This window comes from Cervus elaphus, chromosome X, assembly GCF_910594005.1.
Source record: "Cervus elaphus chromosome X, mCerEla1.1, whole genome shotgun sequence".
In the NCBI taxonomy this organism is placed as follows: Eukaryota; Metazoa; Chordata; class Mammalia; order Artiodactyla; family Cervidae; genus Cervus; species Cervus elaphus.
In genome coordinates, this window is record NC_057848.1 from 120,916,523 (window position 1) to 120,934,517 (window position 17,995).

A 17,995-nucleotide genomic window follows, 5' to 3' on the forward strand; every position below is an offset into this window, starting at 1 on the left:
CTGCCAGGCTTTTATGTCCATGGGATTCTCCAGGCAAGAATACTGGAGTGGATTGCCATTCCCTTCTCCAGAGGATCTTCCTGACCCAGTGATCAAACCCTGGTCTCCTGCATCATAGGAAGATTCTTTACCATTTGAGCTACAGGGAAGTCTGCTACAAGAATAAGCAAACTTATTTCTCCCTGGCAAAGATGTGATGGTAGTGGTTCCTATTTTGATTAATAAAGATGTGTTTGAGCCTAGTTATAATGACTTAAAATTCACGATCTGAAACCACAGTTACTTTTGTACCAACCTAATATTTACCTCTGAAGTTACCTTTAGCAAATTTCTTTGTTTCTTCATGCGAATTTGAGTTATTGATTTGGTGTCCTTTTTTTGCCACGTGTCATGCAGGATCTTGGGCTTCCCTTGTGGCTCAGCTGGTAAAGAATATGCCTGCAATGTGGGAAACCTGGGTTCGATCCCTGGGTTGGGACGATCCCCTGTAAAAGGGAAAAGGCTACCCACTCCCGTACTCTGGCCAGGAGAATTCTGGCCTCTCGCAAAGAGTCAGACATGACTCAGCGACTGTCACTTTCACTTTCACATGCAGGATCTTAGTTCCCCTACAAGGAATCAAACCCAAACCCCACTTCATTGGAAGTGCTTTATACATACTTATTGAACTCCTATTATACTCTAGGTTTGGGGATGCAGTGGTGAAGAGATTGAAGACTGTCCCCGTGAAACTTACACTGTAGTTGGGGAGACAGTATATAAAGCATTATAGAGGAAATATGATGAAAGAAATTGATAAGTGCTACAGTGGAAAATAAAGCAGACCTAGACACAGAGAATTTGAGTTAGAAAGATCAAGGAAGGCCTCTGTGAAGGGTGATATTTTCTAAACAGACCAGGATGAAACAAAGGAACAAGCCACATGCAAAATGAATAGCAAATGCAAAGATACTGAAGTTGGGAACATGCTCGGCATGTATGAAGAAAAGAAAGGAGAAAAGTGCAGGTACAGAGAAAATGAGGGGGACAGTGGTAGGATGGGAGGTCAGAAAGGTAACATGGGCAAGATCTCACAGGACCTCATGGACCATAGGCTTTATGTGGGTACATGGACTTTAGCTTTTATTCTGATGGGAGCTGGGAGGAGGGAATGCTGAGTACATAGGAACATTAATTAGAATAGGGTCCCTCTGGCTGCTATGAGGAAAAGAAACTATCAGGGGGGCAAGGGAAGAAGCAGGGAGGCTGGTGAGGTGGCTACTGCAAGGGTCCAAATGACACACGTTAGTGCTGGCAGTGGAGGCGAAGAGAAGGGGTTGGATTATGGATCTATTTTAAAGGATTTCCTCAGAGACTGGATGTGGGGGTGAGAAAAAGAGAGGCATCAAGGATGTTTTGTGGTTTTTAAAAGAATGAAATAATGCCATTTGCCACAACATGGATTTGCCTAGAGATTATCATAGTAAGTGAAGTAAGTCAGAGAAAGACAAATATCATATAACATCACTTATACGTGGAATCTAATAGAAAATGATACAAATGAATTTTTTACAAAACAGAAACAAACTCAGATCTCAAAATCAAATGTATAATTACCAAAGGGGCTATATGGGGGAAGGTGGTGAATTAGGAGATTGGGATTAACATACACAAATTGTGTGTGTGTTTTCAGTCACTCAGTTGTGTCCAGCTCTTTGGGACCCTATGGACTGTAGCCTACCAGGCTCCTCTGTCCATGGCATTCTCCAGGCAAGAATACTGGAATGGCTTGCTCCTCCAGAGGATCTTCCTGACCCAGGAATCGAACCTGTGTCTCCTGCATCTCCTACATTGGCAGATGGGCTATTTATTGCTGAACCACTGGTGAAGCTCTACATACACATAGACAACTAATGAGGACCTTCTGCATAGCACAGGGGACTCTATTCAATATTCTGTAATAACCTATATGGAAAAAGAATCTGAAAGAAAATAGACATATACATTCACTATGTTGTACACCTGAAACTAATAAAACATTGTAAATCAACCATACTACAAAAAAATTTTTTTAAAAAGGATGCTTTATGGTTTTTGATCTGAGAAGCTGGGTGAATGATGGACCACTTATGGAGATGGGGGAGACTGAAAGAAGAATCGAGTTTTTGTTTTGTTTTTGTCTTTGCAGTGGAAGGGCAGGCCTTGTAAGACAGTAAGTCAACAGTTGGGGTTCGGGGAAGTTAACACTGAAATGCTTATGAAATACCCAAGTAGAAATGTTGAGGAGGCAGTTGGAGTTTGAATCCCAAGAGGCCCGGGCTAGAGATGTGAATTTGGGAGTAACAGTAAATACAGGCTATTTTTAAAGAATCTGACTGGGATTTCTCTGGTGGCCCAGTGGTTGAGAGTACATCTTGCAGTGCTGGGGACACGGGTTCCACCCCCTGGTCAGGGAACTAAGATTCCACATGCTTTGAAGTAACTAAGCCCCTGTACCACAATTAGAGAGCCCGTGTGCCAACAGCTGAGATCAGATGCAGCCAAATAAAAATTTTTAAATAAATAAAATAAAAAGAATTAGAGTGACAGAGCTCTGGAGGAGCTCATACTGGCAATCAAGTGCTCCAGCCTGAGGCCAGACAGGCTGTTTCCACTCTGTCATGAGGAAGTACAATCCTCCCACCTTCCGTGGTCCTGGAAGGGAGAAAAAAAGAAAAATCCTAGCAAACAGCAGGAATGACAACCACAGAGAGCCAATGGACTTGTTTTTATGTTTTTACTTCTGCAAAAGTCTATCCGCATCCCTTGTAATTGGGGTTTGATTCTTAGCTCTCCACTCCCCCCGCATGGCTTGACTCCATCTGCAATCTGTCTCCTAGAGAATGCCTCAGAATAATTGGTCCCCTGATGGCTCCCTTGAAAAGCACCACTCAAGGTATTGGGGGGGGGGTTGCTTTGGGGGAATTTGGGCGAAGGAAGGGAGGTAGATGTGTCTGCTCATTAGACCATTTTGCCACACTCTCCCAGAAGGCTTCAAAATACAGCGAATGAGAACATGTCCCACTGTGCTTCAGGCTCACCAGCCTTACTTCACTTCCTTGAACGTGCCATGCTGCTTCTCAGCTTAAATCTTTTTCTTGTGCAGCTCCCTTGCCTGAAATGCTTTCCCCCTATACCCATCTCCCTGGGTAACTCCTCCTGGACTTTTAGATCTCAACATAGATATCCTTTCTCAGGGGGAATTTTCCAAGCCCCCTCCCCCACTATGGGTGGTAGACCCTCTTACCACTGGGTACTTGACAACTCTGGTGTACAAGCTAAATTTGGTTGAGTACTGCCAGACAATTGCCCAAAATGGCTGCTCAAGCCCAGACTCTCACCAACAGTACATGAAGGTCCCTGTATCTCCACAAGACTGCCAAATTTCATGTGATTCAGTTTTCTAATTTCTTCCAGTACGGTGGATATAAAGTAATATGTCATTTTTTAAAAATTGCACTTCTCTAATGATTAGTAAAATTGAGCATGTCTTCACATGCTTGATAACCTCATGGGTTTCCTCTTGTGTGAGCTGTCTATTCCTATCCTTTGCCCATTTTTCTTTGAGGCTCTTGTTTTTTTCTTGCTGTTTCTCAAAGTCACTTTTATATTCTGGATGTTTAATCTCGGGAGATTTCAGCTATAGCAAATAGATATTTGCTGTTTCATCTGTTAACTTTGTGTATAGGGTCTTTCATTAAACAGAAACTGTAAATTTTGATGTGTACATTGTCATTAACATTCTTCCTTGTGGTTTGTGCTTTTGAAGTTTTGTTCAGGAAGTCCCTCCCCATCCCTAGGTCACATAGTATATTTTTCTATTAACTTATAGTGTTTTCTTTAACACGAAAATCTTTAACCTGTCCGGAGCTATTGTTTGTATATTGTGTGAGGACTCCAGCTTATTTTCTTTCAGTTTTCCATACACCATCTTACCTTTCTGGCCTTAGAACACATCCCAATACCTGGTAAGTCAAGTCTACTTTCTTATCTTTTTCAGAAATGATTTAGCACTTCACAAATCTTTATTCTTTTATATATATATTTATTTATTGAGATATAATCACATACATAAGATTCATCATTTTAAAGTGTACAATTAAATGGTTTTTAGTATATTCACTAAGTTGGTCACCCATCAACGTTATCTAATACCAGAACATTTTCATCACCTCAAAAAGAAACCCTGTACTTATTTGCAGCCACCCCTGTTCCCTTCTCTTCTCCCCTCAGCCCCTGGCAACTACTAATCAACTATCTCTATGAATTTACTTATTCTGAGCATTTCACACAAATGGAATCACAAATTATGTGAATTTTTGTGTCTGGCTCCTTTTCACTCTGCATAATTTCAAATTTCATCCATATTGCAACATGTATCAGTACTTGGTTTCTTTTTATGGATGAGTAATCCATAATAATAATAATCCATAATAATATGGATGAGTAAAATATTCCGTTTTATGGATATACCTCACTCTGTCTATCTAGTCATCAGTTAGTAGATATTTGAGTTGTTTCTATTTGGGGGTTATTATGAAAAATGCTGCTTCGAACATTCATGTAAAAGTTTTGTGTGGACTCTTTATATACATTATTGAATAAGATTTATTGATTTTCCTTAAAATGTTCAGCTGGGATTTAAATTAAGATTATATAGAAATTATATAGTAATTTGGATGTAATGGAAATAGTTATAATATGAAATAGTCTCATCCAAGAGAATGAAACATGTCTTCTTTTATTCAGATTATCTTTTGTGTAACAATATTACCACAAATTTCTCAGCTTAAAACATTAACTAACAGTATCTGTGGGTCAGGAGTCAGGGTATGGTTTAATTGGATTCTTTGCTTCAGTTCAGTTCAGTCACTCAGTCATGTCCGACTCTTTGTGACCCCAAGAATCACAGCACGCCAGGCCTCTCTGTCCATCACCAACTCCTAGAGCTTACTCAAACTCATGCCCATCGAGTCAGTGATGCCACCCAGCCATCTCATCCTCTGTTGTCCCCTTCTCCTCCTGCCCTCAATCTTTCCCAGCATCAGGGTCTTTTCAAATGAGTCAGCTCTTCGCATCAGGTGACCAAAGTATTGGAGCTTCAGCTTCAACATCAGTCCTTCCAGTGAACACCCAGGACTGATCTCCTTTAGGATGGATTGGTTGGATCTCCTTGCAGTCCAAGGGACTCTCAAGAGTCTTCTCCAACACCACAGTTCAAAAGCATCAATTCTTCAGCACTTACCTTTCTTCACAGTCCAACTCTCACATCCATACATGACCACTGGAAAAACCATAGCCTTGACCAGACGGACCTTTGTTGGCAAAGTAATGTCTCTTCTTTTTAATATGCTATCTAGGTTGGTCATAACTTTCCTTTCAAGGAGTAAGTGTCTTTTACTTTCATGGCTGCAGTCACCATCTGCAGTGATTTTGGAGCCCCCCAAAATAAAATCTCACAAAGTTGAAATGAAGGTGTTGACCAGAGCTACAGTCTCATCTGATGCTCGTCTGGGGAAGTATCTGTTTCCAAGCTCACTCAGGTTGTTGGCAGAATTCAGTTCATTGCAGTCATAAGACAGAAGGCTTCAATTTCTTGCTGGCTGTCAGCTGGGGTCACCCTTAGCTCCTAAAGGCCACTTTCTATTCCTTGCCATGTGAGGTTCCCCAAAGTGGTCAATTGTTTCATGAAAGCCAACAAGGGAGTGGGAGTTGCCTCACAAGTTGATCATTTCCACCTCATTTTTAACATGATTATGTACATGTATTCACATTCGTCTGGTCACCTTTGTACACACACACACTCAAAGGGAGGGGACTACCCAAGGATGAGAATACAAGGAGACAAGGATCATGGGAGCCATCTTAATTGTGTGTCCGTTACACCATCCCTGAGTATATAATCTTCAGGTTCATAAGGGGATGTGTGTAAGGATTTTGGGGCTTCCCAGGTGGCTCAAGTGGTAAAGAATCTGCCTGCCAATGCAGGAGTCATAGGAGATGCAAGCTTGATCCCTGGGTCGGGAAGATTCCCCTGGCAACCCACTCCAGTATTCTCTTTTTTCCTCCAACCAGGTTTATTAAACTTAACAAAATTCTGTATACAAGGTGACCTAAATATGCTGCTCCAAAACATGATACTTTCTTTAACTAGTATTTTGATAAGTCAATCCACAGAGTGTCAAAATGCAGCCTACTCTAAAATTAATAGAAAAGTGCTCAATATATATTACATGAATGGTCTAATAGTTCTATAAGATAATTAACATAAGGTACGACTGAGTCCCTGTGACAGGCTGCTGGAGAACTGATGCGAGTTGTCAGGAGGCCATTTTGTGAACTGCCACTGTGATGCCGTCATGTTTCTGGATCATAATCTTCCCATTATTTGATTCTAGATACACCACAAGAATATCAGTGGGGTCCGAGGTTAGCTTAGCTGCTTGCTGGGCTAGTACAGATATCACCCCAGCATGCTCATCTGACAGGGTTCTGCAGCAACCTAGATTGAGTCCCTGTGAATCTGTGCACAGGACTCCGAAAATAGATGGATTCTTCATTGTGTCCTCCAAGTGCTGCTCTAAGGTAGCCTCTATCCCGCTGTGTGTCACCTCCTTCTTTGCCACGGGTTTCAGGTGCCCCTTGGTCCCCATTCCAGTATTCTCACCGAGCAAGAGTTGGACACGACTGAGCACGCACAGTAGAAGCAGTTAGAATGGCTTAGATATACTCACAGCAACACAAATGGATCTTTCTTTTATTCACTTTTGATTTATGTCATGTTACCATACTTTTAAAATTCCAGCCAAAATGAAAATGCCTTTAAAAAATCTGGTTATAATAATGATACAAATTCATTGAAACTTTTTTTCAGATAACAGAGAAAAATGTAAAGGAGAATGTGACAAAGCATCTGTCATCTCCCCCTGCACCCACAATAACCACTGATATGCCCTTCCTGTCATTTCCCCCCCTATAGATACAGAAATTTTACCAAAGTTTTGTTTTGTTTGCTGTATCATTTTATGTGGCTTAAAATCCTTTTGGAACAATTTATGAATGAAACCGATCTAGATATCTATGGAAGACAAGTAGAGACAACTAAATAAAGACAGAGACAGGAGGAGGGTTGCAGAGATGAAGGGAGAGAAAGAATAAGAGGCAGGAAGAGATAGATGGGAGGGGAAGACAGAGAGACCTATGGGCATATAAGGTCAGAAAGAGAAACAGAGCAATGGAGAGATGAAGATACTGGGAAAGAGACAAGGAAAGGATAAAAAGGAGCTTTTATTGAGCTCCTACTAAATGCCATTTTTTTAAAAGTTTTTTTAAAAATTGAATTTGTTATGACATTGCTTGGTTTTATGTTTTGGTGTTCCGTTAGGAGGCATGTAGGATCTTAGCTCCCTGATGAGGGGTTGAATCCATTGCTCCCTACATTGGAAGGTGAAGTCTTAACCACAGGACCACTAGGGAAGTCCTCTAAATACCATTCTTATTAAACCTTCAAAGCCACTCTGGGAGGCAGTTACTAGTAACCGCTTTATGCAGGTAAGGGACAGCATCTTAGAATGGTGAACTAATTGAAGTCATCACTCTGTAAAGGCCGTGGTCCATAGGCCATCCGTAACTGTTTATCCAATGAACAAAATTGTATATCTCCTCCCCAAGAAGAGGGGCGGCAGGGGGGACCAGACCCCCATTCCACTCCACTGAGTCATTTTTCCTGCCTGTCTGCTGAGGCGACTGCAAGGTCTGTTGCTCTGGCAACTGGCCTCCGACTGCCATGGCAACCGCCATCAAAGGCTCCAGCTCATCACCTTGCCCCTCGGGCATCTCCTTGGCAACGGGCAGGATGCAGAGGCTGAGGGAGCTAAAGGCTGCGCTTGCGTAGAGTGACAGGATGGGATGGGCAGGGAAGGGCAAGATTCCTCAGCCTGCGCAGCCGCAAAGCACCGCAGCGGTGCGGGGTAGCTCAGGCGCTGCGCACTTGCCAGTCAGTCCGCCTGTCCGGAGCCCGGCTCGCTGGGGCAGCATGGCGGGGTCGCCACTGCTCCACGGGCCGCGGGCCGGGGGCGTCGGCCTTTTGGTGCTGCTGCTCTTGGGCTTACTTGGGCCACCCCGCACTCTCTGCGCAAGGCCGGTAAAGGTGCGACCCGGGTCGGGCACTGGGTTGGGGTTGGGGGGGGGAGGATGCTACAGGCGAGGGTCGGTGCCTGGCCGCTGGCCCCTGATCCTCGCTGGCCCCAGTTCTCGGGACCTGTGGAGAGATCGGCCATGGGGGCCTGGGGTCCAGCCTCCAGTCTGCGCCCAGGCCATGCCAGCCTCCGTCTCTTGGGTGTGCGGGTGGCAGTATCTGGGGGTCGTCTGGCTGCCGCGCCCTGCCCGCACTAGGCGTTGGGCCCGGCCTTGCCCCGCCCGCCGCCCGTGGCGCTGTCCACGGGCGTAGCACACTGGAAGGAGAGGGATGCGGACCTCGGTCTGTGTCCGAAGATGTGATGACAGGGATATGAGTGCGTACTGTCTCTGTGTGTTTCTTTTGATATAAGTGTGTGATGCTTCTGTGTGTGACTTTTCTCAGTGTGGCACCGGTGTGTTTGTGATTCCTGTGATGATGGAGTGACTTATGGGTGTGTCTGTGTGTTTGGGTGTGTTTCTGTGTGATTGTCTTTTTGTTTGGGAGGGAGTGGTCTTTGCATCCCCTAGGTGCACATCCCATTTCGGTTCTATTGAACTGAGAGACTGGGATTTTGTATATGTGTTGATGAGACTCTTTCTTTGTGGAGCTGTGTCATTGTGGAGAGAGGAGCCATGATGTCGCTTTCTGTGCGGCATTATGTCTTTAAGGGTGGTGCGTGCTCTTACATCTAGATGGCTTGGCAATTGTAACTGCATAGCATTGGTGAGTGTGAATGTTTGCAGCCCCCCCCCCCCACCTCGAGTGTGGATGTGGCAGTGTTGGGTTGCATATTTGACATCTCAAGGCTTGTCAGTCCAAGTAGTGTGTGTGAGACCATGATTGACGTGTGTGATTCCCTGGGGGATCTCAGGGGTGGTGGCCATCAAGGGCACTTGGAGCACATCCTCCTCTAATGAAGAGTTCAAGGCTGTATGCATCAAGGATGGTTTTTTTTTTTAAAGTATTCTTTATATATGAGAATATATCTAAATATATGTATATATACAGTGTAAGAAATAATGATAAAATAATCCCTTTGTGTACCCATTACTCAGCTTCAGAAATCAAACATGATCAATAGTTAGAAGCCCCTGGGTGCCTCTTGCCACAGTAGCCTCTCTCTTCCATAATCATTATCCTGTATTTTCTGTTAATTGATCCCTTACTTTTGTTTGTAGCTTATCATCTATGTCTGTATCTCTAAACAATATGTTGTTTAGTTTTTCCTCACAGAGATGGAATTATACTGGGTGTCTGGCTCCTGGTAGTCACTAGGGGTCACTAGGAAGTCATCAGGGTATCTGGTTGTAACAGGCAGTCTGCAGTGGAATTCTGGAACTTGCTTTTTTTTTTACACATTGGTTGTGAGATTCGTCCACATTGAAGTATGTGGCTATAATTATTTTTATTACTGCATAATATTTTACACTATGAGTATATCATGAGTGTATGAGTATATCATGATTTATAGATGCATTTTCAATATGCCGGCAAGATTTTTGTTTCTAGGCGTTTCTTTTTTCCTCCCTTCACTTTTATGCTGTTATGAACAGTTCTGCTGTAATTTTTCATGAACCCTTGTCCAGTAGTATATGCACAAAAGCTACTCTGGGGTGTAACACCCCAGGTGTGGGGCATATATGTGCATCTTTCAAGACATTGCCAAATTGTTCCTCAACGTTATTTTGACAGTTGAGTTCCCAGCAGCAATGTATAAAAGCTTCCATTTTTTCTATATCGATATCAACATTTGATATAGTCAGACTTTAATTTTGGCAGTCTTTTGCACTCCCCCTGCATAGTGTATCTCATTGGTGTTTTAATTTGTATTTTCCTGATTACTAATGAGGTTCACTAGTTTTCATTTGCTTAGTAACTGTTTTTGGTTCCTTTTTTGTGAAATACTTGATCATCAGTATTGCCCATTTTTATATTAATTTGCTTTTATCTTACTGCTTTTTAGGAATTTTTGGTATATTGGACACTGTTCCTTTATTGATTATTTGTGTTACAAGCATATTCTCCTACTCTGATTTTACTTTTCATTCTTTTTATGGTGTCTTGGGATAAAAAGAAATTCTTAGCTTGATGTAGTCAAATTAATTTTTTCCCTTTCCATTGATCCCAAATTTGGATCATTTGTTTTTCCTGCACAATTTACTGAAATTGTTCCTGTCCCTCACAGCTCTGCAGTGTCCCTTCTGTTGTAGCAAGTGTCAGTGTGTGTGAATCTGTTTCCAAGCTCTGTTCAATTCTATTTCTTCCACTGCATTGAATCTGTGGTTTAACTTGCCCATTCAAATTTTAATTTCATTTACTTTTCTAAATGTGCTGTATGTTTCTTTTTCAAATCTTCATGGCCATTTAATTGTCTTTTGTTCCTTTCTCATACTTTTGATATCTTTTATTTCTTTAAACTTAATGAAATTGCTTCAAAACTGCCTGAACTGAACATTAGTCGCTGGGTAATTTATTTTACAGATAGACTTGTATATACAAATGATATATGTATACAAAAGATATATAAATGATATATGAACACAGTTATTCATTCCGACATTATTTATAAGAATAGAAAAAGATTGGAAACATCCTAAATGTTTATCAGTTGGACTGGTTAAATAAACTAGTGTACATTCATGGGAGACGGATTCAAAGCAGAAGAAAGGAAGGATCGAAGAAAGAAAGAATGCTTTTAGGGTAGGATCTAGACATAGATTCCAAAAAAACAAGGCATAGAACAGTCTGCTACCTTTCGGGTAAAACAAGTGGACAGTAGGAATCTGTAAAATGCAAATATTGGTTCCTATTGTCCACAACATTAATATAGAAAAATCCATTGCTGTCTTATCTACCATCTCTATTCCTATAAAGAAACCTGGTCTTCAGCAGCCCCGGGGGGCAAGGTGTGAGTCACTAGGAAATCGTTGGCGGGGGGTGGTGGTGAATCTAGGGGTCTTCGGTGGCCCTAAGTGTGGCCAGAGATATTTGTGGGTCTCCATTGGCCTTAGGGGTGTCTACTCATATTTGAGGGCCCACGGCACCTTTGGTGGCATCTAGGGATATTTGAGGTCCGCGGAGTCCTGCGGGTTGGGAGTCCTTGGCCGGGCGAACGCTGAAGACCTCCCCCCTCCAACCTGTCTTCCCGCAGGAGCCCCGCAGCCTGGGCGCAGCCTCGCCGCCCTTGGCTGAGGCCAGCGCTCCCCGCCGCTTCCGGCGGGCGGCGCCTAGGGGAGAGGCTGCGGGGGCTGTGCAGGAGCTGGCGCGGGCGCTGGCGCACCTGCTGGAAGCCGAACGGCAGGAGCGGGCGCGGGCTGAGGCGCAGGAGGCCGAGGATCAGCAGGCGCGCGTCCTGGCGCAGCTCCGGCGCATCTGGGGCGCACCCCGTACCAGTGACCCGGCCCTGGGCCTAGAGAACGACCCCGACGCGCCCACCGCGCAGCTCGCCCGTGCCCTGCTCCGCGCCCGCCTGGACCCGGCGGCCCTGGCAGCCCAGCTTGTCCCCGCCCCTGCCCCCGCCGCGGCGCTCAGACTCCGGCCCCCAGTCTACGACGATGGCCCCACGGGCCCCGATGGCGAGGACGCCGGCGACGAGACGCCAGACCTGGACCCCGAGCTGCTGAGGTACCTCCACGAAGGGTGGTCGGGGGGCGGGCGCCATCATCCTGGGAGCAAGGGGGCGAGGAGCGGCGGAGGGCCTTCACAGGGTGGAGGTGCGAACACCTAGGTACTGGGACCCTAGGTGGGGGCAGAGGTGCCTGGCTGGCTCCCTTCGTCCGAATGGCTGGAGTGGGAGGCAAGGACACCTGTCTCCAGAAAGAGGTGGGAAGCCTGAGTGGTAGGATGCTGCCAGGTCCCCGAGAGGTTAGAGGTACCGGCGCCCTCCAGGTCCTAGGGCCGAGGCGTTGACTCACAGACACCCCCTCACTGCAGGTATTTGTTGGGTCGGATCCTAACGGGAATCGCCGACACCGAAGCCGTCGCTGCCCCGCGTCGCCTCCGCCGCGCCGCCGACCAGGATATGGGCCCTGAGCTACCCCCTGAGGGCGTGCTGGGGGCCCTGCTGCGTGTGAAGCGTCTGGAGACCCCCGCACCCCAAGCGCCGGCGCGCCGCCTCCTGCCCTGAGCACCGCCTGGATCCCGTGCACCCTCCTGCCCAGGACACCCTGCCAGCTCCCACCAGCCACAGTTGCTGCCCTCGAACCCCAGGATCCCCACCCAACCCCACAATAAATATGATCTGAAGCAGTTATGTACTTGTTTGTGTGAGTGGCAGTGTCTAGGGGGCCTGTGGACTAAGTGGTGATGGCTCTCCTTAGACAGTGGAAGAAGAGCCCCAGCCCTTGGTCCAGCACTTTTAAGACAACCCCCTCCCTGCAGTCTCTGCCTCTCCTCCCTGGGGAGATCTCCATGTGGGCAGTGGCAGTGCCTACCAGATTTTGTGCCCTGTTTCTAGGCCTCGGTTGGGAATGGGGAGCCCAGAAGTCTTTGAGGGCCACTTTCAGCAGCAGCTTCTCGGAGTCCATCCCAAGGACCAATCTGTTTGTGAGGCAGGTGAATACAGCTTGGATGGTCCTGGGATGTCCACTTGCACACATGAACTCCCTGACGTGGGGAGGGGCTTCCTGACGGAAGAGAAAGGGAGTGGGCTGCTGGCCAGGAGTCAGCCCTCCCAACGCTGTCACTTTCTGGGCCTTCAGATCATTGAGAAAATGTATTCATCAAGGTAGGAGGATAGGATGAATTTTGTTAGCTTGATATGTAATGTTGAAATATTTAATTATATATTAATAGTATAGAGGCCACTCTTATTGTACTGTTACCCCAGCCCTGAAGATATTGGGAGTCAATGTGGTGGTAGCTGGTGTGCACTGGCTATTCCCTCCGCCCCTAATTATCCATAAGATTTTGCTCAAATGTCACCTACTAAGGCTTTTTCCTTGACCTCCATGTCACTCTATTCCTCCACCTGCCTTTACTACATAGCCTCATGTCCTATCTACAAGGGCAGGGATTTTCCATGTCTTGCCTCTGCATCTTCTGTACCCAAAGCAGGGCCTGGCACATAGGGGTTTCCCCCACATTTCTTGAATGGAAGAATTCTCACAATTCAATAACATTCTCCCCACCCAGTCTCATTCCCACCCACATAACACTTGGCATGGAGGCAGTTTTGAAACCTAAGAACACAATTTATTTGTGCACAGAATCTCTCAACTTGACATAACACAACCAACACTATGTTCCACACTGCCAAAAAGCCCATCACCAAAAGAAAACCTCCCCAGGAGAAGAGACACCCAGTGTCCCACACAGCTACTTGCTGGTAGCGGGGGCCATGTGAAGGAACCATCACCTTGGTCTGGGGGAGGGTCCACTTTTCTAGACTTAAGACCTTCAGGCCACAGAGCAGCCACAGTGGCACATGGCTTTCTGGTGCCGGCCTTTATCCCCACCTGGCCCTGCCGTGGCCTCTTTTGCCATGGCCTCCCGGACCCTTTGGATCTCATGGATAAGTAGGGAAAAGGCCTCCACCACACCCTGGCGTGTCTTGGCTGAGGTCTCTATGAAAGGGGCCCCCCAGCTCTTCGCGAGGGCTGCAGCAGCAGCATGAGCATCTCCAGTGGTGGTCACAAGGTCACATTTGTTGCCCACAAGGACAAGGGGCTGGGTGTGGTGTGGGCCCCAGGTGGCCCGCATCTGCTGCAGCTGGGCTAGAGATGAGGGGTCATCGAGGGCGAAGACACCCAGCACACCATCGCCAATCGCCAAACACTGGTCACGCAGGGCCTGATGAGTGGCCTGCCCTGCTGTGTCCAGCACATTCAGAATGCAGCCTCCGTGGTCTAGGGCCATCTCCTTCCAGTAGGAATCCTGGATGGTGGGGTCATGATCTTCCACAAAGCACTGGTTGTTCAGCTGGATGGTCAGTGCACTCTTTCCCACACCACTTGCGCCCACCACCACCGCCTTGTACTCGGGCAGCTTCTTGCCTACACCCTTGGAGGGTGCCCCCCAAGCCCTGTGGCTCTGCTCCCGGGATCTAGGGCTCCAGGTGCCCAGGCCCAAATCAAACATGTCAGGCTTTGTCGGCTGTGCCATGGCTCCAAGCGGGCAGCTCAGGGAAGAGATGTGGACAGCAGGCTCTGCAGATGGGAAGAGAAGACAGTGGGGGTGGGGGGTTGGGAGATTAGATGAGACCATTTAGGGACAGCCAGGTGTTATTGAATCAACATTTATTGAGTGCCTAGTGTGTACCAATCACCTAATATAGTATATACATTATTCATGTTGTCTATTCTCTTATTCCCCTTTACAACATAAACTCTGTGAAGGCAGGGATTTTTAAAACACCTTGATTAATTTATATACCATAAAGTTAACCTAAAGTGTATAATTGTTTTTTAAATTCATTCACGGAGTTGTGTGACCATCACCGTAATCTTAGAACATTTCCAGTCACCTGAAAAAGATACCCCCTGCCCATTAGCAGTTCCTCCCCATTCTGGAGGGATGGCAGGAATTTCATCAGTTTTGATTTTGGATCATGTCACTGTTGGATCCCAGCCCAGGACACTGCCAGTCACAGTTTGTGCTGAGCAACATTCCTGCCCCAGGAGTTTATGTTCTAAAAGAAGGAAACATCAAGAGGGAGGGAATATATGAATACCTACCTACGGCTCATCCATGTTGATGTATTGAAGAAACCAACACAATATTTTAATTGTCCTTCAATTAAAAATATATTTTAAAAAGATGGAAACAATAAACCAAAGAATTAAGCAAATTATGAAGTCTGTTAACCATAATCATCGGAATTTAGTCTTTATTACTTATCCAACATATAGCTATTGAGAACCTACTATGTGGCAAGGACAAAGAGGTGGGGGACAAGAGATTAATAAACCCTGGCCCTCCTGAACGTGACTTTCTAGTCAGGAAAACAGACAACAGAGATAAATCAGTAAGAATGCTTCAGTAATAGGTGATAAGCAGGGAGAAGGTGCTTAGTTAATGTTAGGCATTTCTATTATAATTTAATTTTCATTCACTAATTCGGGGACTTTCCTGCATGCCAGGCATTGTGATGGGTGTGGAGATGGGAGGTAGGGTTGGGGGCAGGAGGTGTGGGGGTGGTGAAGTGGCTGAGAACAAAATAAAGTCCCTGCCCTTGGGAGGATTCTGGAAGTGAGAAAGAGACAATAAACAAGATAAGCAAGTAAATTACCATGCAGTTAGAAGACGAGGAGCACACAGCAGGTGCTCAATTAGCGTCGACTATTAATAGAATGTCACCATTAACCCATTCAATACACATCCCTGATCTTGGTTTGGTGTGTGGCCTCAGGATATGCATCATAATGGTTGAGGCTCCAAGTCTCCCCGGAAGCCCAGGGGCAGTGGCAGCTAGGCGGGATGGGAGAATTCTGTGGCATTTGGGGGATCCAAGGGTCAGAGTTGGGGTGGAGGGGAAGGTCCCAGGTGGAGATCCAGCTGTGGGGCCTCAGCCCAGAGAGGATCCCTGAAAATAGCTGTGGAATGTGCTCTCCCGCCAGGAAGGGGGACCTGATAGGGAGAGGTTAGCAGAAGACAGAGCTCTGGTGGTCCCGCCACCCCCACCCCCCACTCCGGTTGCGGGGCAGAAACGGAGAGATCCGATCTTGAGGATGGGCTCAGGGGAGGGGGCCAGCCAGGAGCCAGGGCAGCAGTGCAGGCCGTAGGGGACCTGTATGAGAGCAGAGCGGGATTTGGGGATGTTCCGAAGGCCGGCCTGACAGGGTTTTTGCAGAGGGTTTGGAGGCAGGGGACGGGGTGCAGGCAGCCGGAGAGATGGCCGCTGTCACCTGAGACGGGTGCGAGGGACCTTCGCTCTGGGCAGGGGTCACCGGGGCTGAGGCTGCCACGCAGCGAGGAACCGGAACTGCGAGGCTTGGGAAAGTGAGTGGCGGTGACTGACCCGAGGTCACACAGACCATTGCAGGGTGGCAGGGGAGTGGGGAAGCAACGGTGCCAACTGCCAGTGGAGCCACCCTCCCCCCAGGCATGAACCACTTCGTGTTGCCTCCCTAACCCAAGGAGCAGGGGTACGGGAGGGGCATGTCCACCCAACGGCAGTCCCTTCCATCTCCTTCCAGGATGGCCCGGGCTCCGCACCACCTCAATTAGGCATCCCCTGACTAGCCCAGGAGGCTAGCCCGGCGTGGGGCTGGGAGGGGGGCACACCCAGTTTCACCCCAAAGCCGCGCTCGGCCTGCACCTTCCCGCCCAGCTCCCAACTCCCCGTTCCCCGCCTGGGGCCTACACCCTCACCCAGGTCCATACTCACGTTCTCACAAAGGCGGCCGGAGGTTGCAGAGACGGAGGTTGCAGAGATGGAGATTGCAGGTCTCTGCGGAGGGGAGGCAAATAGGGGAAACTGCCCTCACACCTGACCTCGGCCACACCCCCACAGCCTTAAGTGGAAGGACCGCCCAGGTCGGTGTGGGGGCGGGGGACAGGGGGAGGCCTGGTGCCCCAGCTCACCTCAGTTCCAGGAAGGCCGGTGGCGTTGGGACCCCAATCGCCGCTCTGACAGGGAAGGAGATGCTCCCCCAGGTCCCAGTGGCGGGATGGGGAAAGGGAGGGAGTGCACATGCGCATCCGGCTGCCCTCAGGCCCCTTTGCTGGCGCGCACCCCTGACAGTTCAGCGCTCCCAGGTGGGTGTGCCCGGAGGTATTCTTGAGGTGTGCTGTAAGCGCTGACCACCCTGTGTACCTCGTGCATCCTGCTGCACCTCTTCTTTACCTTGCCCCCACCTGGGACGTGATTTTGTGTGTTTAGTGTATGGGAGGGGGTTGTTACATTTTTGACCTGAGTGTCCCGTCTTTGCGAAATGTTTTGTGAGGGCCTCTCTGAGGCCTGGGAGCGTGCGCTGCCTCAAGCAGGCGTTTTGATAGCATAGGAGAGTTGCATCCGGTCCTGAAGGGAGGAGAGAGTTGCAAAGCAGGGGTTATTCTGTAAAGGTCAAAAGGACCTGATTTGAGATAGATATGTGCCAAGTTACATTTCCCAGACTCCCTTGCAGCTATGGCTGTCATGTGACACAATTCTGACCAATGAAATGTAAGCAGGAGTTGTGGAAGAGGGGCAACCAGAATGCTCCTTTAAAGGGGATGACTGAGCTGACCAGCAGCCCCTTTTCCCATTCTCTTTTCTTGATTGGGTGAGGCTCTGATAGTCATCTTGGGAGCATGAGGGTGGCCATGAAGAAAAGTCCAGGAAACATCAGCCTGGACTCCTTTGAGTAGCCAAAGCAATTCTCATTACGTAGGGGAAATAAAACAGCCAAATTAATCCTCCAATTCCCCGCCCTTGGTCAGTAGTAGATACTCCTTCCCCCAGGAAAGCTACCCATGACCATCAAATCTAAGCATGGTAAACCTGGACATTGTTCCCCCCCTCCACCCCCACAATCAAGACAAAAAGACATATAAGAAGGCCGAGGCCTAATGAGGACACTTCATGATCATTTTTCTCACCTTCCCAGCCCAGGGTATAGCTGGGACTAGCTGTGAGCCTTCTATTTCTAAGGCAGGTGCTCCTTTTCTCACAGAGTTCACCATTTAACCTCTTATGGAGCCAGTTAATAGAGCTGCTTGCTCTATTGTCAGTTACTTTTTGGGGGGCACTGGTTGAACAGGGGGTTGACCTGATAAAGACCCATAAAGACCCACACCTTCATTCCTTCATCACTCATCAGCTCTGTTGGCCAGAAGGGTGGCTTCTTTACCCACTCAAGATTAAAAGCTTTCTCCAGG

At 47.4% G+C, this 17,995-nt stretch overlaps 3 protein-coding genes across 6 annotated transcripts; 1 reads left to right on the forward strand and 2 right to left on the reverse strand.

The window, feature by feature from the left end:
• Window positions 1–6,338: 6,338 nt before the first annotated feature.
• LOC122690462 (ragulator complex protein LAMTOR5-like) lies at window positions 6,339–6,671 on the reverse strand. The gene has a single exon (XM_043897426.1). It carries the CDS (start codon window positions 6,669–6,671, stop codon window positions 6,339–6,341), a length of 333 nt encoding a protein of 110 aa, XP_043753361.1.
• Window positions 6,672–7,891: 1,220 nt separating this feature from the next.
• On the forward strand, window positions 7,892–12,447 carry PCSK1N (proprotein convertase subtilisin/kexin type 1 inhibitor). The gene is made up of 3 exons (XM_043897507.1): window positions 7,892–8,167; window positions 11,349–11,821; window positions 12,131–12,447. Exons 1-3 carry the CDS (start codon window positions 7,922–7,924, stop codon window positions 12,321–12,323), a joined length of 912 nt encoding a protein of 303 aa, XP_043753442.1. The 5' UTR covers window positions 7,892–7,921; the 3' UTR covers window positions 12,324–12,447.
• Window positions 12,448–13,374: 927 nt separating this feature from the next.
• On the reverse strand, window positions 13,375–17,859 carry ERAS (ES cell expressed Ras). Of its 4 annotated transcripts, XM_043895423.1 has the most exons (4): window positions 16,721–17,859; window positions 16,524–16,586; window positions 14,872–14,926; window positions 13,375–14,343 (listed from the first exon to the last, which is right to left on the reverse strand). In XM_043895423.1, exon 4 carries the CDS (start codon window positions 14,297–14,299, stop codon window positions 13,595–13,597), a length of 705 nt encoding a protein of 234 aa, XP_043751358.1. In that variant the 5' UTR covers window positions 14,300–14,343; window positions 14,872–14,926; window positions 16,524–16,586; window positions 16,721–17,859; the 3' UTR covers window positions 13,375–13,594. The 4 variants fall into 4 exon arrangements, with proteins under 4 accessions (XP_043751358.1, XP_043751359.1, XP_043751357.1 ...); XM_043895424.1 differs by lacking the exon at window positions 14,872–14,926; XM_043895422.1 differs by having other exon boundaries at window positions 14,872–16,586.
• Between the last annotated feature and the right edge of the window lie 136 nt (window positions 17,860–17,995).